The 22,229-nt window shown below is 43.9% G+C and overlaps 1 protein-coding gene across 1 annotated transcript; it reads right to left on the reverse strand.

Annotated features, from left to right (window-relative positions):
• Window positions 1-718: 718 nt before the first annotated feature.
• On the reverse strand, window positions 719-21,953 carry LOC130843085 (signal-regulatory protein beta-1-like; the record flags this gene model as incomplete). The annotated part of the gene is made up of 5 exons (XM_057719740.1): window positions 719-825; window positions 4,352-4,684; window positions 5,278-5,598; window positions 11,286-11,642; window positions 21,823-21,953. Coding segments are annotated over 5 exons (1,249 nt in total), but the record flags the coding sequence as incomplete, so codon positions are not given.
• Between the last annotated feature and the right edge of the window lie 276 nt (window positions 21,954-22,229).

Here is a 22,229-nt window from a genome sequence, read left to right on the forward strand (position 1 = left end):
GGAGCAGAGTCGTGGAAGCCCCCAGCTGGGTCCTTCTCCTAGGCTGGGCCCCTCAGGGAGGGAAGGAGGCAGCAGAGACTATGGTGGCACCTGGCATGGAGGAAGGAAGGACCTGTGGGAAACATGTTGATATTTCATTATCTGCTCACCACTCAGGAAATGTTCCCTGCATGCCTCCCACATACCCAGGGGTTCTCCTCCTGGGATGCCTGCCCTGAAATGATAGGCAGCCCCTGGGATAGGACTCTGTCCTCTGTCCCCTCAGCGTCCTCCCCAGGTCCTGATGCCCCTTCCCCAGCCCTTCCACTCTGGCACACGGAGGGTCAGAGCAGGACACTCCCTCAGAACAGCCAATCCAGGATGTCTCAACTTTACACTGAATTGTGGATTCCTTTTGCCTCAAGGAGCCCCACAGTTCAGGTGATCTAGAAACAGTCTCAACCTACTCAGGTGCTCCTCATTCAGCACTCTCTGCCCACTTCCTCCACAGAAACCTTCAGAGACAACCTTTGAAAACCCCTGATGCAGCCCACCTCCTATAGGACCTCACATTTCTCCTGGGAGTTGAGAACCTCTTAGAGGTTATTGAGGGAGGTGTGTCCCCTTCTCTTAACTCCACATGGGCCCTGACCCTGTGGGGCCTGTTGGATGGCCCCTCTACTACCTTGTGTCTTCTAGGACAGATCTTCTGCTGCTTTCCTTCCCCCATAACTTACAGTCAAGCCCAGCACTTCCTGTAGACACCGATGACAGAGACACCAACCACCAGCAACACCTTGGGGCCTAGGAGGAGAGCTGCCAGGAGAGGAGAAGACAGCTCTGGGCCTGGAAATCAAGAGACAGGAGGCATCATTAGAGTGATCACACAGGAGCCAGTCCCATGGGCCTCCACTTACTCCATCTGAGGCCATCTGGGCCTGTCAGCAATATGAGGCTTTGACCTACATCCTGTCCTGGGCTCAAGCTAGAGGGAGAAATCAGGGTATAAAGGTCATTCATTCTCACTCACTCTCTTCCCAGACTGCAGTGTCCAATGAAAACGCCAGAGGTAAAAATAACTGTGAGACAAGAAAATATTCAGCAAATCCTAGTGCATAATCTCTCACTAGGCTGCAATCCCAACCTCAACCAGCCACCAGGAAATTGCAGGAGAGAGAGACAAGGCAGATAAGACAGGCATCTAGAGTTATTTGTAAATACCACCACCAGTGTTACATTTCCCTAAGCTTTGAAAATATTGGAAAAGTGTCCTGCAGTGCAGTGCGCAGGGCAATAGGAAGGGCTTTCAATGTACACTTGACTTAAAAGCATAAGCACAGAATCCTCAGATCTGTGCATATATTACCATACAGGTCAAAAGGGGTGATCAGTAGTGATCAAGTTAAGCATCTTGAGATGGCACCTTATCTTGGATTTTCCAAGCAGAGCCCATGAAATCACAAAGATTCTTACAAGCAAAAGATGGAGGTAGGGCAGTAGGAGAAGGAGATGTGATGTCAGAAGCAGAGGTCAGAGAAATGCAGGGCCCTTTGCCAAGGAGTGTGAACATCTCTGGGAGCTGGAAAAGGCAAGGAATTGGGATTCCCCTCTAGAGCCTTCAGAAGGAACACAGCCCATGCACTCACTGTAGACCTCTGACCTCTCCACCTGTGTGGTAATGCGTGTGTCTTGTATTAAATCACTAGACATGGTAATTATATAAAGTGACTATAGGAATGTAATTAAAGGAGGACAGATGTGAATAAATGGACAGGCACGTTTTACACAGTAAAGCTTCTTGTTAGGAAAGGCAAAAAGAAGGAAGAAGTGCTGTTTGGCAATTAAGTGGTGAAGGGAAAAAGAAAAACGCAGGGGGGGAGGGATTTAGGTTCCTGAAATACAAAGGAGAACCAAGAAATGAGAGGACTCAGACCTTTCCCCCACTATCAAAACCAACCTACCAACCAAACACTCTAACATCTAACATACTGGATTATGCTATACTGAGAGAAAAGAGGTCCACTAGGTTAGAAGTATTGTAAAATACCCCAGCATCATAAAATCAAGCAGTCTGATGCACACCTTCACACCAGATCAACTGGACCCAGGACTGCAGTGGCCAGAGCCCTCAGACACACCAGGCAGCAGGGTCACATAGGTTGTCTTACATGTTGCTCAATGCTCACAGCCTAGATGCCCCTGGAAATATTTCTAGTCATTGTACAGCAGCAGGCATGCTGGATCAGGCTCCCTGCAGCACCCAGACATAACAGCCCTGGCCTGAGCCCCAGTAGGAGATGGAAGATTACAAAGCATCTTCCAAGCTGCTCCAGACAAGATGGCATGGCCTCTTCTCTCCCGCTTACCCTGTTCAGTACAACGTGAACCCTAGAAATAACACAAGGGACAAACAGAGAAGGACTCTGAAGTTGAAGAGGAGGCCGACTAGCTAGAGACCTGACTCCTGGAGGAAGAACACAGCAGTCAGGCACCCAGGTCCACTCTCCTCACTCCCCAGGGGCAGGAGACCCAAGTGTGGCACTAGAAAAAAGAAAAAGTCTAAATCAGTAATCGAACTTCCTGCCCCAAGAAATGAGAAAAGGGGGAGCAAAATAAACCCAAAGCAAGCAGAGGGAAGGAAATAATAAAGGAGAGAAATACGTGAAATTAAAAACAGAGAAGCAGTAGAGAAAAAAACTGAAACAGAAAGAGCAGTTTCTTCTAAAAGACCACCAATGTTGAAAAATTTCTACTACAACTGACAAAGAAAAAAGGAGGAATGACATATTTCCAATATTGGAAATGAAACAGAAGACATCATGACACACCCTGCAGACATCAAAAGGACAATAAGGGAATGGTATGAAGAACAGCACAGGCAGAAATTTGCCAATTTGGAGACCGTGGAACAAATATCTCGGAAGCACAACATGCCAAAGCTCAACAATATGAAATGAATAATCTGAGTAGTCTTAATTCAAATTCTTTTTCAAATAAAGAAAAAAAGATTCTCAAGGTCCCAGATGGTGTCATGGGAAAATTGTGCCAAGAACTTAACAGATGAATTAAGAACAATTTTGGTGCACAAAAACAACAATAAAAGACGTTTTGGAAATTTTGAATTTATACTCCTTTTTAAATATTAGGGAATTATTATTGATTATATTAGTATGCACGGGTATTCCTTTTACAGAAAATCTATGGCCTTAACCATATGACCACACAATTGTGGACTCCATTGACAACTGGTTGTCCATGGGGGGCTAAGTTAAAATGCACACAGTGTTGCAACTTCTCTACCCTTCTTGTTTAAGGGAAGTTGTTTGTTCTCCATGTCCTCTCTTTGGCTTCCAGGAGGCAGGGACACAGACACTCAGTGACCCAGCGTTGACCCAGCAGATGAGGATAGCATGTTGGAAGGAATGTAGGACTTTGAAAGGTCTTTTGGAGTAAAGATTCCTGGAAACCTGATTCAACCCTCTCTTGATGTGACATGAGAACCTGCAAGACATGTTGTATTTATAGAAAGGAAGACTGTTCGTGGGACATGCCCTTGGCACAATGCCCACCTGAGGGGGACCCTGTCTCGAAGTAGCATGTATCTGTTGTACAGGCTGGTGGTTCCTGTCCTCAGGGCCTCAGATTCACCTTGATTAGTATAGCCCAATCACCTGGACTAAAGGAAACAAATCTTCAACAGCATCCCCCACCCACTGCTTCCTGAGTCCCTTCTGTAAACTCCAAATCCTCTGGCTGTTTGAAGCAGGAAGGGAGATCACGGCTGAACTGAGATCTGCATTGCGTCAATGTGCAGTGAGCTGTTGTGAGCATTGCTGGTCCACTGTCCCAAATCAGAGGATAAAGGAGCCCTGTGCACTGACCACTCATGGTCCTCTGGGTGCCTGGTCCAGACTCAAACTTCATGTCCTCAGGGCTCCCTTTCCAGAATTTCACAGAGAAGTAGGTGCCGAAGTCTACTGGGGTGAGGTTACTTACATGGATGGAAAAGTCCAGGCTGGAGAGAGACTAGGCAGAGCCTAGAAAGAACAAGGAGGTGGGAGGTGGGCGGTCAGGGAAGGATGGACATAATCACTGTTAGTTAAGAAAGCAAGAAGCAGGACACTGTGAACAGGATGATACCCCTCCTTCCCTACTTTCCTTCATGGATATTTATGTGAGAAGATCGATAAAGAATATACCAGACTTTTATCATGAGTCATTCTTGGCGGCGTGGAATTTGCAAAAGGAAACTCACTTTAAAGTTCTATTTTAAATCTATTGGCTTCTAGATTGTTCTATAATAAGCATGAATTACTACCTTTAATATTAAAAAAAAAATAAAGACCTGTGTGAGTTGGAGTGGAGGCCTCACCAGGGGGTTTATTGGTGGTGCCCTGTTCCTTCTGGGGAGCAGAGTGGTCCAGGGTATAGTTTTTGGTGACCGCCGGCTGCCCGTCATGCTCCACCTGGCAGGTGAGCAGCACGGCCTCCCTGTGGGCAGATGAGTTCACCAGGAGCCAGCTCGTCCGGTTAAAGGTCCCGTCCTTGTTCTCTATGAGGGTCGAGGCCGTTTCTGTTCGGGTCAAGTTTCCATTCTCCAGCCAGGTCAGCTGTAGGCGCTGAGGGTAGAACTTGTTCACGTGGCAGGAGATGTTCACTTGGTTCCCCGCTGTGGGGTGTTGGGTAACCTCCAAGGTGGGCGGAACTGAAACAGCACAGGCAGAGGCTCTGACCTTATGGAACAGACAGCTCACAGGGGATGGGCTGGATAACAGTTCCCAGCACAACAAGGGAGTCACCCAGGACAGAGCCAGGCAGGCAGCAGGTGCTCAGACACGGAGGGTCTACTGCATATGAGTGAAATCACTAAGCGCACTGCAAAGCACACAGTAGGTGCTCAGAACCTCTTAGCTCCTATTTAGGGTTAAAATGTTTGCAATCAGCAAGATCAGCCCCTGGCATGCAGTGGGAACATAACAACTGTATCAAAATAAATGAAATCAGCACGCACATAAGGGCCTGGCCTACAGTAGGTGCTCAGTAATTGGAGATGCTATTGGTAAAGTAAAGGAAACTACGCAGCACAGTGCTTGGCACATGGCAGGGGTCCACCTGGAAGCTGCCATTAAAACAGTAGTGAGTGAGCAGCTCATCTAGGAGCCTGGTGATTGGGCCGCACTGTCAGGAAGTATTGCCAGGATTCCAGGCAATTAAAGGCCTGAAGCAAAAGCCGGGGGGAGGAGCAGGCTGGGGCCTTGGGGGCAAGTGTGGGCCTGGGCTGATGTGAGGGGCATCTACCTCGGATGGTCTCAGACAAGTTGGCAGTCCCACGGAGAGGAGGGCCCCCCTGCAGGGTGACGTGGGCCACCTCGCAGAGGACCTGGGAGTGGACATCCCCCGGGGCCAGCTGCACCCTGGTTGTGCTGGAGATGCTGTAGGAAACGCTGTCTCCCTCTGGGTCCACGTTGGTCTGGGAGGCGGAGAGCTCATTGCCATTTTTGAACCATTTCAGGGAGATGTTTCTGGGGGAGAAGCCGTGGGATGTGCAGGTGAAGCTCACTGTCTGCTCAGGTGAGGCCCTCATGGCAGGGCCTGATACCACGGGAGGAGAAGGCTTGGCTACAAAAGGAACGTTTATAAACAAGGAACATGATTGTGCTGACCTTCACTAAGGAAAAGCTCGTGACAATGTTAAGAGCTTGCAGACATATTATTTGTAAATTCTTCAGATATTTCTGGGATTGCAATGTCTTCATTCTCATCATAGGGGGAAACACAGAGGTTCCCAGAGGTGAGTCTGAGTCAGGGGTAGGGTCCACATGAAATTCCAGGCCTGAGGTCAAAATCCACCTTTTTTCCTCTGCCAGGTGATTTTCCAGCCGATCCGGGCACAGGAACAATGGTACTGATTGGATTAACTCTCCTATTAACTCTTCCTGGCTGGGCTCCCCTAGAAATCTTAATTGACTTCAGAAAACCACTCACAAAAGTACATGCATTGGAAGCAGGGTCACAGTGGGATCACCATGGAAGCTGAACCAGGCTGGCCATACAACGGGAGGTGTAGCTGTGGCACCTCCCAGCTCCTCATCCATGAAAGGGAAAAGCAGGCATTATGCCGCCCAGGGCTGCAACGAGGGTTAAATCAGGCAGTAGAAGCATTCTTACTGTGAGTAAAACACAAGATGATTCACAAACCCAAAGAAACACAGATCTCTCTTTAACCCAGAATGCATATCCAGAGCTCTCCCTTCAGGTATTTATGAATTTACTTCATCAGTTTCATTCTTTCCATGAATATTCCAGTAGGACTAAGGTATCAATCCTTGATGTTCAAAGAAAGGGGGTGAATGGATGTTTTTCTGAGTCTGTGTTCTTCTCTTGGTTCACTTTTGTGTTGAAAAGAAAGATCACTGAGTGGTGAGAGACAAGTGGTGATTGACTTCTTAATTGCTGTTAATCCGTAGAGACACAGACCCAGGCCTACAAAGCACCCAGATGCACACAAATCAGCAAATCAAATGTGAGGGCAGTTTCTCCCTGTAGAAGGGTCCTGTCCTATCTCCAAATTGTTCATTGTTACCCAACAACTCCTGGAAAAGGTGGCAGGCAGCAAATATTACAAACATTTGCATTTGTAAATATTTAATCTGCTTCCTAAAACTCCTCAAACATTGGAGGACACAATAAGGAGTTACCTTAATATATCAAGTCATAGAAACAGCAGCATCCTGGACTCCCCTAAAGGGACAAGATGCTGTGATCAGTTACTACTTGTCCAGAGTTTCTTCCCAGCCTAAGGATGGCTTCATTTCTCCATCACCCTCAGCTCTTTAATCCCCCCACCAGCCTTGAGAGGGAGGCTTGAGAGTGGCCCCTTTTATGGGATGTGGCTCAGGGAGGATGCAGCTGGCCAAGGACACCCAGTGAGTAAAGGTCAGAGCCCATCTCATCACACACAGGACTGATTGATTTTAGCATCACTGTTTGTTATCCTTGAGCCTCACTGTCTCTTTCTGGACACAATGCATACAAGCACCACTTGGTAAGATGAATGAGGATGTATGTAAAGCCCAGAGCCTGCATATAGCAGGTGCTTAATCAATGACACCCATGATGGTTATTATAAGATCTGGCCATTCTACTTCTGAAATTACCTATATACTTTTTAGGCAGTAAGAAGACAAAACAAAAGCAACAATAGGAACACCAAAAAGAGTCTCAAATCCTGCTCTATGAAGCGCCATGCAAACATCTACATGTAAAAACAGTACAAACACCAAATTATGAATGTGTTTCCATTTTTAAAAATAATCCCCTCAAGAAACAAGTCTGGGGAATGGGCTTTCAAAACACACAGGACATCACAGGCATTTTCCTGCACATCAGCTCTTCCAGGAGCTGGAAGCATTTTGAAAGGAGGAAGGACAAATGTTGTCAGTGTCACTGTGGCTGTTGAGGCAGGAGGGCTCTGGGCTGGGCAGGAAGTGTTTGCAGAGATACCAGCACCTCTTTAGACTCAGGTAAGTTCAAAGATGGGAAGGTTTCCCCAGCAATGAATCCTGGGTCTGCACAGGGTGTTCTGAGTGGGCAGGAAGCCCCGCTCAGCCCAGGTGAGCTCTGTTGGAGGTGGGTTGTGTCCCTGCCAATCGACTGGGGCTGACTTTCTTGGGCCTCCTAAGAGCTGTCACCTTCACAGGCTATTCTGAAGCACCCACATCTGGGAGAGCTGTTCTTCCAACCCAGGCTCTATGGGGGACCCACCTTGGCCAGGGAAAACCACAGCTTTCCCTCTGTGACCTCAGAGAACACGTAGCTCAGGGCTCCTCTGCCCTGGCTGGGCACCAGCACCCTCTGCAGGAGTTAAAACCTCATCTGACCAATTGAATCCGAATTTCTAGGGTAGAGCCAGATCTGGGGAGCTTTTGGAGTTTTCCCAGATGGTTTCAAAGAGCAGGCAAGGTTGGTAGGCACGCATCCCCACCCCAACCCCAGTTAGACTTAGTCCGGGAGGGAAAGTGACCCGTCCAAGGTCCTCTGAGAAGAGCTCACGTGGGTGGAACATGTACCACGTGTCAGGCTCTGCTCTAAGTTCATGACATGCATCCCTCACTCAGTCCCTGCAGCTGCTCTGTGAGGGCGGTGCTGTAATTGCTGCACGCGGACACCGAACCCCAATGTGGGGAGGGACTCGTCAGTGGTCCCAGAGCCAGGACAGTGCAGAGCTGGCATGGGGGCTCTGGCTGGGGAGCTCGGCCCAGGCTCTTAACCACTGTGCGCTGTGCTCTCAACCACTGAGTAACACCCTAACGCACCATATGCAGGGCTTTCTAGATCCTCTCCAGTCAGCACAGACCCCTGAAAGGTAGTGTGATTACCACCATTTCACAGATGGGGAAACTGAGGACAGAGGGAACTGAGACTTGCTCAGGGCCACAGAGCCTGGGAGGCCAGCACCATCCCTCACTGAGGGGCTGTCCTGTCACCAGGTCATTGTACCCTCAGGACACCCTGCAAAGGTTGGTGTGATTATCCACTTTCTACAAGTGAAGAAATGGGGCCCAGCACAGGGCACTGGTCACAGCCGTAAAATAACACCGCGATTTAAGGGTCTATACTCTGTGCACCTAGGCAGAGCGCCTCAAATCCTTCCAATTCTCCTCAAAGGAGACCATGATTATCACCACTTTACAGATGAGAAAACTGAGGCTCAGAGAATTGAAGGGGCTGAGTCCTCACCCTCCCCTCATTGTGTCCCAGAAGTATTTCCTGTCATCTCCAAGCTTTCATGTCCATCAGCAGAGCAAGCACCCCACCCACACAAGCCCCCACGCGGACCACCACCCTCCCCTTTTGCCTCTGAGATTTTGACTTGAAGCAACTACAGGGAGGAGTAGCGTCCGAGTGCCCAGGCCTGGGGATGCTGTAGCCGCAGGGCTCCTGATATGTGAGTCTAGAATAAGAACTCTTGCTCACACGGGGCCTCCAGCACCCTCTAGGGAACACCTCCCCCTCCTCATCCTCAGTCTGCAGAGCCAGGAATGGGCGAGCACCTGCTGCGGGGATTGCAGTGGCCCCTCTCCGCTCTGTCCACACTACCCTTCCCAGAGCTGCCCCCACAGTGAAGGGTCCACATCACCACAAGGGGGAGAAACACTCCTGATGCTTTTACGTGTGCTGAGCCCTGTCTCTTCGCAACATTCAGCACATCAGGAGACACTGCAGTATCTGATCTGTTGTAAAGCGAGACTTGCCTCCTTCATGGGACATTTTGAAATACTTTTTGCTAAAGAAAAGAACAATATAAAATTTTGAGAGGACAGGGCTGGAGGTTTCCTCACACGTTGACCAGCACCTCAGGCATTGCAGAGAGCAGGACTGTGAGTCAAGGTACTTGGGGTTCAATCTTGGCTCCCCTACCGGCTCACAAATCAGGTCCCCTCTCCTAGACTCAGTGTCCTCATCTGTAAAGGGGGCAACAGAGGATCCCCTCCCTCAGAGCCCTGGTTATAAGGAGTGAACGCCATGAGGAAGATTCAGCATCCCACAGGCTGCTGCTCCCTGGCCCCTCCCCTCCGTCCTTTCTCCTCCAGGGAATCATCAGGGCAGGCGGCCTGGGGAAGAGGGTGAGCAGCCTCCAGGGAGGCAGCAGGTCTGAGTGGCGGGGGAGCCACCTACGACCCGTGATTGGCGGGGCAAGGGACCCACCATCTGGGAAGTTTAGCAATAGCTGCAAAATCAAGATGAGTCCACCTTCACTGCTGATGCCTGGAGTTTGGGGAACTTCATTTGCCACCATGACTAGGAGGGAAAGTAGGCAATATGATCACACAAATAAAATACACATACTCTCTGATCTAGCAACGCCGCTTCCAGTGGATATTTCCTCCGAGAGGAGAGTGACATGTGGAAAGGTTCTCCACTGCAGCGCTGTTTGAAGGTTAGGAACAACTGAGTATTGGTCAACAGGAGACTGTAAAATGAAAGATTTTGTCTCCATACGCTGAATGTGAAGTAGCTGTTGAATCACTGGGCAGCTCTAGGTGCTAATGCAGAATGAGGGATTTGGGATCACGTGGCTGAAAGTAGGGAGAGGTTTCCAGTCACCTCGGGACTCAGGGTCTGAATGCAAGGAGCAGTCTGAACCTTTGGGAAAGCAATGAAAATTGTCTGCTCAATGGTTATTTCAAGGATTTTTATTTTGCAACTTCTATGTGCCAGGCTCTTCCATGAAACCAGTTCCAATGCTGGTGCAAGAAGGCGCTTTGCCTGGAATCAGACTTGGTTCTGGAAGGATCTCCTCACTCACTGACCATGGGACTGTGGTCTGTGCCCCTGTCACCTCTTGGCCTCAGACCCCCATTTGTACATGGGGGAGCTGGGAGGATGGTGTCTACAGGTCTTTCCGGTGCTGACAGCCCAGGATTCAGGAGTTAGAAAGAGGATCCATGGTCATTATGAGAAAACTCCAAATGAACCTTTGCTACCTCAGTGGGACTGCCCCTAAGTCATCTGCATGAGGAACCTCTTCCCTGGGAGGGACACTCTGAGATGACACAGCTCTGCTTGGAGCCTTCAGTGACTGTGAGTCAGTCCCTGAATCACAGGAGGGTTTTCTCAACAAATCCCCAGGAGACACCCAACCTCTGGGCATCTCCTTCAAGCAGAGCCAGCAGAGTAAATGCTGAAACCTATGCCTCTGGGAAGTTCTTCTTAGGGTGATGGATCTGAAGAGAAAAAAAAGAAACCCATTCTTCCCTCCCTGTCTGGATGGATTTCTCCTCTTGGGATGGGCTGAAGATATAAGCTTCAGGAGAGAAGAGCCCTTGTCTGCTTTGTTCACTGCTGCTTCCACAGCATGCAGAGCAGGGCCTGGGACACAGTAGGTGCTCAATACATGCTGAATAGAGAGAATACTCAGCCACACTGAGGGGAGCACTCTCTGGAAGCAGGAGGTGAGGTCTGGCCTGTGATAGGGCGAGGCACTCCGACTTTCAGCTGCCTCATCCCTGGAGCCAAAGGACTGGATGGGATTGAAAAGACAAGGGATAAGGATCCAGGCAGACTGCTTTCTAGACTTTTCCCCCCTTTTAACAGCCATGGGCCCTTCAGCAAATAGCATGACCCCCACAGGCCTCAACTTCCCTGATCTGTAGAAGGGAGTGACATCAGATCATGTCCAGATCATAATATAAGCACCCAATGCTGCCCCTGAAGTTTTTTTTTTTTTGCTCAAAGAGTGGAGGGCATTGTTGTTCCCTTGTTGTCAGAGACCAGGGGACGAAGGACACCAAGGCCATACTCACCACTCACAGTGAGATGAGTGCCTGGTCCGGACTTAACCTCTGTGTCGTTAGGTTCTCCTTTCTTGAACTTCACACAGTAGTAGACACCAGTGTCTGCTGGGGTGATGTTACTGATGTGGATGGAAAAGTCCGTGTTGTTTCTCCTTGTAGTATCTGAAACAGTTGCTGCTCGGGGGAAGGGGCCTCCTTTTTGACTGTAGAGTAATTCCCGTCCTGGCCCAGTTCCCCTGAACCAGGCGACGGGCCCCACAGGGAGCAGGGAGGCAATGGTGCAGCGCAGCGTGGCTGTGTCTCCTGCTGCAACTGACACTGACCTCTCAGGCTGAATCACCTGCAGCTCATCCTCACCTGCCACTCCTGGAGGGAAACACAATGCAGTTATTCATTCATCCTTATGTGATCCTGTAGGTTTTCTCAAGTGTTTATCAACAATGACCTTCACTGACTGAGAACCCTTGAGCCAGCCTTGAACTCAGCCCATTGCATGTCCATTGCATGTAACCTGCACAATGAGCCTGTAGCATGAGACCCTGATACAACCTCTAATATAAGAGAGGAACTGAGGCTCAGAGAGCTTAATTATGTGGCAAAGAATGGGTTTGAGTACTTGGCCCTCTCTGGAAGTCTCATGTTTCACCAAATACTTCTGACTCTTCCCTTTGGCCTCACAGACTGTTGCACTTCTGGCCTGTGCATTAGGTGGGACCACATGCATTTTTTAGACACTGAGTTGTGAGGAGAACTGATGGATGAATTTGTAGGTTATTCATGTAACTGCAAGAACCTTTATGGACCAACGTCCCTCTTCCCCAGAGATCCAGATACTCATGATGGGGTGGGCTCCAGCAACATGGATACATGAGTGACAGCGACGTGCAGAGCTCCCAACACACAATGAACACTGAGTTTAAGAAGAAAGTAAAACATTGTTTCAAGTCCCTGGGATTTTTCCAGTAACATAGTCATGTTATATTAATCACCTAAGGCTACTGTAATAAATTATCAAACATTTCTTGGCTTAAAATGACAGTTTTATTATTTTATAATTCTGGATGTCACAGGACCAAAAATGGTGTTACTGGACTAAAATGAAGGAGTCAGTTGGGCTTCAGTTCTTCTGGAGGCTCTGATCATTGCTTCTCCAAATTCTTGAGACTGTCTATCCTCATGTTCTCATGGTTTCCACCTTCCTGTCTTGCTTCCATTGTCACATGTCCTTCTCTAACTGTGGTTTCCCTGCTTCCTTATTATAAGCTTATATGAGGCCCACACTGATTATCTAGGATATTCTCCCCATAGCAAGAGTCTTAATCACTGTTAAAAAATCTCTCTTGTCATGTATAGTAAAATATTCACAAGTATTAGGACATGGATCTCTTTAGGGGGGTATTTTCTGGTTTTTTTATTTGTTTCCTTGATTTATACCTTTTTATATTGAAGTATTATTGATTTACAATGTTGTATTAATTTCTGCTCTACAAAAATTGACTCAGTTATACACATAACATACATTCTTTTTTTTAAACATTCTTTTAAGTTCTTTTCCTTTATGATTTATCACAGGATACTGAATATAGTTCTCTGCGCTATACAGTAGGACCTTGTTTTTTATCTTTTCCGTGTATAATATATTACATTTCCCCTACTTTCTCCCCCTCGGCAACCACAAGTCTGTTCTCTATGCCCACGAGTCTGTTTCTGTTTCATAGACAGGTTCACTTGTGTCATCTTTTTTTTTTTTTTGGCCACATGGTGCCTCTTGTAGGATCCTAGTTCTCTGATCTGGGTCACACCTGGGCCCCTGCACTGGAAGTATGGAGTCATAATCACTGGACCACCAAGGAATTCCCTGTGTCCTCTTTTCGATTTCACATATAAGTGACTTCATATGGTATTGATCTTTCTTTCTGACTTACTTCACTAAGTATGATAATCTCTAGTTGTATCATGTTGCTGCAAACGGCAGTATTTTGTTTTTTTTTTTTATGGCTGAGTATTATTCCATTGTATATATATACCACCTATTCTTTTTTTTTTTCCAATATTTTTTAAAGCAGTTTTGGGTTCACAGCAAAACTGAGAGCACGGTGCAGAGATTTCCCATACAGCCCTTCCACCACACATTCATAGTTTCTTTCATTGTCAACCTCTCCCGCCAAGGTAGTGCATTTATTACAATTGATGAGCCTGCATTTACACACCACCATAATCACCCAAAGTCCGTAGTCCACATTAGGATTCACTCTTGGTGTTGTATATTCTATGGGTTTAGACAAATGTATAATGACATGTATCCATCATTATATTATCACACAGTGTATTTTCATTGCCTTAAAAATCCTCTCTGTTCCACCTGTTCATCCATCCCCTCGACAACCACTCATCTTTTTTAAGATCTCCACAATTTTGCCTTTTCCAGAATGTCTAGTTGGAACCATACAGTATGTTAGCTTTTCCAAATGGCTTCTTTCACTTAATGATATGCATCTAAGGTTCCTCCATGTTTCTCATGGCTTAATAGATCATTTCTTTCTAGCACTGAATAATATTCCATTGGGTAGATTTACCGCAACTTATTTATCCGTTCATCTATGACATCTTGGTTGCTTCCAAGATATGGCAATTATGAATAAAGCTGCTATGAACATGGTGGTGCAGGTTTTCCTGTGGACATAAGTTTTCAACTCATTTAGTTAAATATCAAGAAGTGTGATTGCTGGATTGCATGGTTACTGTATGTTTAGTTTTGTAAGAAACTGACAAACTCTATTCCAAAGTGACTGTGCCTTTTTGCCTCCCGCCAGCAGTGAATGTAATTTCCTGTTACTCCATATGCTTGGCAGCATGTGGTGTTGTCAGTGTTCTGGATTATGGCCATTCTAGTAGGTGAATAGTGGAAACTCATGTTTGTTTTAATTTACATTTCACTGATGATAAATGATGTGGAGAATTTTTTCATGTGCATATTTGCCGTCCGTATTTTTTCTTTCATGGGGTGTCTATTCAGGCCTTGGCCCATTTATTAATCAGGTATTTTTTCATCACTGAGTTTTAAGAGTTCTTTGGAAATTTTGTTTTTGTCTTTTTTTTTTTTAACTTTATTTTTAACTATGTTGGGTGTTCATTGCTGCCCACGGGCTTTCTCTAGTTGTGGTGAGCGGAGGCTACTCGTTGCAGTGCATGGACTTCTCATTGACGTGGCTTCTCTTGTTGCAGAGCATGTGCTCTTGGCATGCAGCTTCAGTAGTCGCAGCACGTGGGCCTAGTAGTTGTGGCACACGGGCCCTAGAGCTGGTGGGATCAGTAGCTGTGGTTCACGGGCTCTAGAGTGCAGGCTCAGTAGTTATGGCAAATGGGATTAGTTGCTCTGTGGCATATGCGGTCTTCCCAGCCCAGCGGTCAAATCCGTGTCCCCTGCATTGTCAGGCGGGTTCTTAACCACTGTTCCACCAGGGAAGCCCTCTTTGTATATTTTGGATAGCAGTCCTTATAAGATGTGTCTTTTGCAAATATTGTTTCCTAGTCTGTGGCTTATCCTCTCGTTTTCTTGATATTATTTATTGCAGAGCAGACATTTTTAATCTAAAAAGTAGAACTTGTTAATTATTTCTGTCATCCCCTCGATAACCTTGTGCTTTGGTATTTTACCTAAAAATTCATCACCAAACCCAAGGTCACCTAGATTTTTTCCTGTGTTGTCTTCTGGGAGTTTTATATTTTTGCATTTTACATTTAGGTATATAATCCATTTAGAGTTAATTTTTGTGAAATGTGTAAGGTCTATGTCTAGACTCTTTTTTTTTTCTTTCTGCATGTGAATGTGCAATTGTTCCAGTACCAATTTTTGAAAGCACTGTCTTTCCTCCATTGTATTGCCTTAGCTCCTTTTTCAAAGATCAGTTGACTTTTCTATGTAGGTCTATGTCTGTGCTCTCTATTCTGTTCCATTTTTCTGTTTTTGATCTATTTTTCCATTACTTTGCTAATACCACACTGTCTTGATTACTGTTGCTTTCTAATAGTTCTTGAAGTCAGGTAGTGTCAGTTTTCCAACTTTGTTTTTCTTCAATATCATGTTGGCTAATCTGTGTCTTTCACATCACTTTAGAATCAAGTTTTTGATATCCGCAAAATAACATGCTAGGATTTTGATTGAAAGTACACTGAATATATAGATTCAGTAAGTAAGGATTGACACTTTGACAATATTGAGTCTTCTTATTCCTAAACATGGACTATCTTTCTATTTATTTATATTTTCGTGGATTTCATTCATCAGAGTTTTACAGTTTTCCTCATATAGATCTCATACATGTTTTGTTAGATTTATACTGAAGTACTTCATTTGGGGGATGCTAATGTAAGTTGTATTGTGTTTTTGATTTCAAATTTCAATTGTTTACAGCTGGCATACAAGAAAGTGCTTGACTTTTGTGTATTAACCTTGTTTACTGCAATCTCGCTATATTTCCTTTTTAATTCCAGGAGGGTTTTTTTATGAATTCTTACAGATTTTCTGTGTAGATGGTTATGTCATCTGCAAACAAACACAATTTTATTTCTTCCTTCTTAATCAGTAAACCTTTATAAAATTTTTCTTGTCTTATTGAATTATCTAGGACTTTCAGTAAAATGTTGAAAAAGTGGTGAGAGTGAAATTTTTGCCTTGTTCCTGATCTTAATAGGAGAAACTCTAGTTTCTCATCATTAAGATGATGTTTGCTATAGGTTTTTTGTATATATTTATTATCCAGTTGAGGATGTTTCCCATTATTCTCAGTTTACTGAGAGTTTTTAATCACAAATAATGGGTATTAGATTTGTCATATGGTTTTTCTGCACTCATATAATGATGTAATGTTGCTTTTTTAACTTGTTGATGTGATGATTTACATTAATTGATTTTTTAAGCTTTTATTGGAATATAATTTCTTTACACTCTTGTACCAGCTTTTGAAGTACACCAAAGTCAATCAGCTGTATTTATACATATATCCCTATATCCCCTCCCTCTTGCCACTCCCTCCCACCCTCCCTGTCCTGGCCCTTTAAGGCATCACCCATCATTGAGTTGATCTCCCTTTGTTATACAGCAACTTCCCACTAGCTATCTATTTTAGAGTTGGTAGTGTATATATGTCTATGCTACTCTCTCACTTCGTCCCAGCTTCCCCTTCGACCCCCGACTCCCCAACCCCGTGTACTTCAGTCCATTCTCTGCATCTGCATCCTTATTCTTGCCCTGTCACTGCGTACATCAGTAGCTTTTTTATTTATTTTTTATTTTTTTATTTTTTGGTTCCAGAAATATGTGTTAACATACAGTATTTGTTTTATTCTTTCTGGATTACTTCACTGTGTGTCACAGACTCTAGGTCTATCCACCTCATTACATATAGCTCCATTTCATTCCTTTTATGGCTGAGTCATATTCCATTGTATATATGTGCCACATCTTCTTTATCCATTCATCTGTTGATGGGCATTTAGGTTGCTTCCATGTCCTGGCTATTGTCAATAGTGCTGCAATGAACATTATGGTACATGTTTCTTTTTGAATTATGGTTTTCTCTGGGTATATGCCCAGGAGTGGGATGACTGGATCCTATGGTAGTTCTATTTGTAGTTTTTTAAGGAACCTCCAAACTGTTTTCCATAGTGGCTATACCAGCTTACATTCCCACCAACAGTGCAGGAGAGTTCCCTTTTCGCCACACCCTCTACAATATTTATTGTTTCTAGATGTTTTGATGATGGCCATTCTGACCGGTGTGAGGTGATACCTCATCGTGACTTTGACTTGCATTTCTCTAATGATTAGTGATGTTGAGCAACTTTTCATGTGGTTGTTAGCCATCTGTATGTCTTTGCAGAAATGTCTATTTAGGTCTTCCGCCCATTTGTGGATTGGGTTATTTGCACTTTTGGTATTCAGCTTCATGAGCTGCTTGTATATTTTGGTGATGAATCCTTTGTCCGTTGCTTCGTTGACGAATATTTTCTCCGATTCTGAGGGTTGTCTTCTTGCCTTCTTTACAGTTTCTTTTGCTGTGCAAAAGCTTTTAAGTCTCATTAGTTCCCATTTGTTGATTCTTGATTTTATTTCCATTATTCTCACCTATTCTTTATCCATTCATCTGTCAAATGGACTTTTAGGTTGTTTCCATGTCTTAGCTACTGCAAAACTGATGCTATGAATAGGGGTGCATGTAACTTTTTGGATAAGAGTTTTGCTGGATATTTGCCCAGGAATCAGATTGCTGTATCATACAGCAAGGTTTCTGAGGAACATCCATGCTGTTTTCCATAGTGGCTTTACCAACTTACATTCCCAACAAGAGTGTAGGAGAGTTCCCTGTTCTACACATCCTTTCCAGCATTTGTTGTCTGTTAGAGCTTTTAAGGAAGGCCATTCTGACCAGAGTGAGGTGAGGTGAGGTGAGTGAGGTGGTATCTCATTTTAGTTTTGATTTGCATTTTTCTAATAATTAGCGAGCATCTTTTCATATACCGATTGGCCATTGTATTTCTTCTTGGTAGAAATGTCTGCTTAGGTCTTCTGCCCATTTTTCTATTGGGTTGTTGGTTTTGTTGTTTTTGTTATTAAGTTGTATGAGCTGTTTGCATATTTTGGAAATTAAGCCCTTATTGCTCACATAATTTGCAAATATCTTCTCCCATTCTGTACATCGTCTTTTTGTATTTTTTGGTTTCTTTTGCTCTGCAAAAGCTTATAAGCTTGGTTAGGTCCCATTTGTTTATTTTTGTTTTTGTTTCTATTGCCTTGGGAGACTGCCCTAAGAAAACATTGCTACAGTTAATGTCTGAGAATATTTTGCCTATGATCTCTTCTAGGAGTTTTATGGTGTCATATCTCTAAGCTGTTAAGCTATTTTGAGTCTATTTTTCTGTATGGTGAAAGGGTGTGCTCTAACTTTGTTAATTTACGTGTGATGGTCCAACTTTCCCAACACCACTTGCTGAAGAGACTGTCTTTTTCCCATTGCATATTCTTGCTTCCTTCATCGAAGATTCACATGTGGTGTATCACATTGATTGACTTGTGTATGTTGAATCCTCCTGTTGAACTTGGGATGAATCCCTCTTGGTTGTGGTGTGTGATTTTTTTATGTGTTGGATTCAGTTTGCTAATATTTTGTGGAGAATTTTTGCATCTATATTCATCAAAGATATTGGCTGGTAATTTTCTTTTTTGGTGGTGTCCTTGTCTGGTTTTAGTATCAGGGTGATGGTGATCTCATAGAATGGCTTTGGGAGTGTTCCCTCCTCTTCAATTTTTTGGAAGAGTTTGAGAAGGATCAGTATACATTCCTCTTTGTATGCTTGGTAGAATTTGCCTGTGAAGCCATCTGGTCCTAGACTTCTGTCTGTAGGGAGTTTTAAATTACAAATTCTATTTCACCTCTAGTGATTGGTCTATTCAAATAGTTATTATCTATTTCTTCTTGGTTCCGTTTTGGTGGGCTGCATGTTTCTAGAAACTTGCCCATTTCTTCTAGGTTATGGAATGTGTTGGCATATAATTGTTCATAGTATTGCCTTATGGATTTTTGTCTTTCTATGGCAATTGTTGTTAAGTTTTATTTTTATATTTGTGGCATTTGTTGTTATATTTGTTTTTCATTTCTTATTTTGTTTATTTGGGTTCTCTCTTTTCTTCTTGGTGAGCCTGGACAGAGGTTTGTCAATCTTGTTTACTCTGTCAAAGAACCAGCTCTTTGTTTTATTGATTTTTTTGTTATATTTTTTAATCTCTATTTTATGTCCTCTCTGATCTTTAATATATTCTTCCTTCTGCTGACTTTAAATGTCTTTTTCTAAACCTTCTAAGTTGTAAGTTAGGGTGTTTACTTGAGATTTTTCTTATTTTTTTGATGATGGCATGTATTACTGTGAACCTACCTCTAAGGACTTCTTTTGCTACATCCCATAGATTTTGTATGCTACTGTTTTCATTGTCATTTGTCTCAAGGCATTTTTTATTTAATTTCCTCTTTGATTTCATCTTTGCCCCATTGGTTTTTTAGTAGCATGTTGTTTGGTCTCCGTGTAATTCTTTTTCTCATTTCTTTTTCTGTGTTTGATTTCTCATTTCTTGCCTTTGTCATCAGAAAAGATGCTTGAGATAATTTCTATACTCTGAAATTTGTTGGTGCTTCTTTTGTGCTCCAATATGTGGTCAGTTGTAGAGAACGTTCCCTGTGTACTTCAAAAGAATGTGTATTCTGCTTTTTTTTTTTTCTTTTGGATGTAATATCCTGAAAATGTCAATTGGGTTTAACTGTTCTTTTGTATCATTTAGATTCTCTGTTGCCTTATTGATTTTCTGTCTAGATCTCTCCACTGATGTGAGTGGGGTGGTAAAGTCTCCTACAATTATTGCATTTCCACCAATTTCTCCCCTAATGGCTGTTAGTATTGGTTTAATGTATCTGGGTCCACCTATATTAGGTGCATATATGTTGGCAAGTGTACAACCCTCTTCTTGTATTGATTCTTTTATTATTATGTAGAGTCAGTCTTTATGTCCTTTGTTTTAAAGTCCATTTTCTCTGATATGAGGACTGCAACCCCTGCTTTCTTGTCATTTCTGTTTGCATGAAGCATCTTTTTCCACCCCTAACTTTCTATCCATGTGTGTCCTTTGCCCTAAAGTGGGTCTCTTGTAGGCAATGTATTGTAGGCTTCTGTTTTTTTATCCACTTTGCCACTCTGTGTCATTTTATTGAAGCATTCATTCTATTGATATCTAAGGTAATTATTGATAGATATGTATTTATTGCCATTTTAAGCCTTGTTTTCCCATTGATTTTGTATTTCTTCTTTGCCCTTTTCTTTTCCTTTTTGTCTTTCCTTTTGTGAATTCATGATTTCCTTTCCTAGTATACTTATGTTCTCTTCTTTTTGCTTTTTGTCAATCTATTGTGTGTTTTTGATTTGTGTCTACCCTGTTGTTCAAGTATGTGAATCCCTCCTATGTCTACTTGCCTTAGACGGGTGGTCATATAGAAACATAGTCTAGAAAATTAAAAAATGTACATTCTCTAACCCTCCTCCCCCACACTTGATGATTTTGATGTCCTCTTTTACATCTTCATGTTCATCATTTTGCTGTTCATTATGGTTATCATCACTTTCATGGAAATTTTTTGATTTTTTTAATCTGTGTGCTACATTATTTAGGTGATTTGCTTTCCAGGTGTGATTTTCGCATTCCTATATATTCTTATTTCTTTTCTATTTAGAGAAAACTTTTCACTATTTGCTTTAGGATAGGTTTGGTATTGCTGTATTCTTTTAGCTTTCCCTTGCCTAAGAAATTCTTTCTCTCTCCTGCTATGCTAAATGATAATCTTGCAGGGTAGAATATCCTAGATTGCAGATTTTTCCATTTCAGGACTTTGAATGTATCTTGTCACTGCCTTCTGGCCTGCAACATTTCTGTAGAGAGATCAGCTGATAGTGTTATGGGGGTTCCCTTGTAACTAACACCTTTTTTTTCCTCTTGCTGCCTTTAGAATCCTCTCTTTATCTTTAAATTTGCAATTTATTTTAGAATATGTCTTGATGTAGGTCTCTTTGGGTTTACCTTATTTGGGGCCCTCTGTGTTTCCTGTATCTGAGTATCTGTTTCCTTCTTTACTTTTGGGAAGTCTTCAGCCCTAATTCCTTCAAATACATTTTCGATCCCCTTTTCTCTTTCTTCGCCTTCTGGAATCCCTGTTGTGCATAGATTGATGCCTGCTTTATATTATCCCATGGGTCGCTTATATTGGCTTCATTTTTTGTTTTCATTTGAGTTTCTGTCTGCTGTCTTGATTGGGTGATTTCCATTTTTCTGTCTTCCAGATCACTTATTCATTCGTCTGCATATCCATTCTGTTATTCATTGCCTTTAGTTCAGTTTTTCTCTCAGCAGATGAGATTTCTAATTTTTCTTGGTTCCTTTTATAGTTTCTAGTTCCTTTTTATAGTATTCTGCATTTCTGCTGATACTCTTTCTTAATTCCTTCAGTATTTTCATTATCTCCTTTTTGAAATTGAAGTCTATTAGATTAAAGAGGTCTGTATCATTGTTTGTTTTCTCAGAGGCAGTCCTTTATCTTTTACCTGGGAGTGGTTCCTCTGTTTCCTCATTGTACTTATATTTCTCTTATTCTGTGAGTTGAGGAGAAGCGATTATCTACTGTGGCCCTGCAGTGCTGTTTATACATGAGAGTGTCCCTGTGTAGCTTGCGTGGGTTTAATATTTGGTACAAGGGCTGCTTTTAGAATGCATGCCTGTCACCTCTTTCCTCAGCACGTGCCAACCATATTCCTTTGATGGGGGTGTGCAGATGTGGTGTCTGGTGCCTAGTCCTGGGGTTCTTGGTGGGCACGGTAGCTCATGTATACCCCCAGAGCCTGCAATGGGAGTGGAGGTGGCATGCGACCACTTCTGGAGTCTTTGAGGGCAGTAGCAATGGTCATGACCACCGCTCCTAAAGCCCAAAGGCTGGAGGTAGGTAGCACGCACCGCTCCTTGTGACTGCTCCTAAAGTGGGGAGTGGTGGGGCCAGGGGCTCCCAGCCACTTCTGAAAAAAGTGGGTGGCGGCTGCTGTGACTGGTGATAGCTCCTGAAGCTCATGTAGGCGGTGTCCTGCAGCCTGAGAGTGCATGCAGGGAAAAAGGCTACAGTGGAGGGTCCCACCCCCTCCCCTCACGCACCCAGCAAACAATGGTGCATGTCCTCTAAGGCAGTCCAGGCTTCCTCCACCTATATGCACAAGTGAGCCTGCACCAGACTCCAGATTTTCAGGCTGTTTCCCCACAGCCCAACCCCAGTCCTTTCCCAGGATTTGATCTCTGAATACTGAGCTTCAAACCCAGCCCCCCCCTGTACAAGCAGACAGACATTTCAGGCTGGGTAATCCAAGCAGTTG

The sequence above is a fragment of the Hippopotamus amphibius genome, unplaced genomic scaffold (genome assembly GCF_030028045.1).
Source record: "Hippopotamus amphibius kiboko isolate mHipAmp2 unplaced genomic scaffold, mHipAmp2.hap2 scaffold_151, whole genome shotgun sequence".
Taxonomy (NCBI): Eukaryota; Metazoa; Chordata; class Mammalia; order Artiodactyla; family Hippopotamidae; genus Hippopotamus; species Hippopotamus amphibius.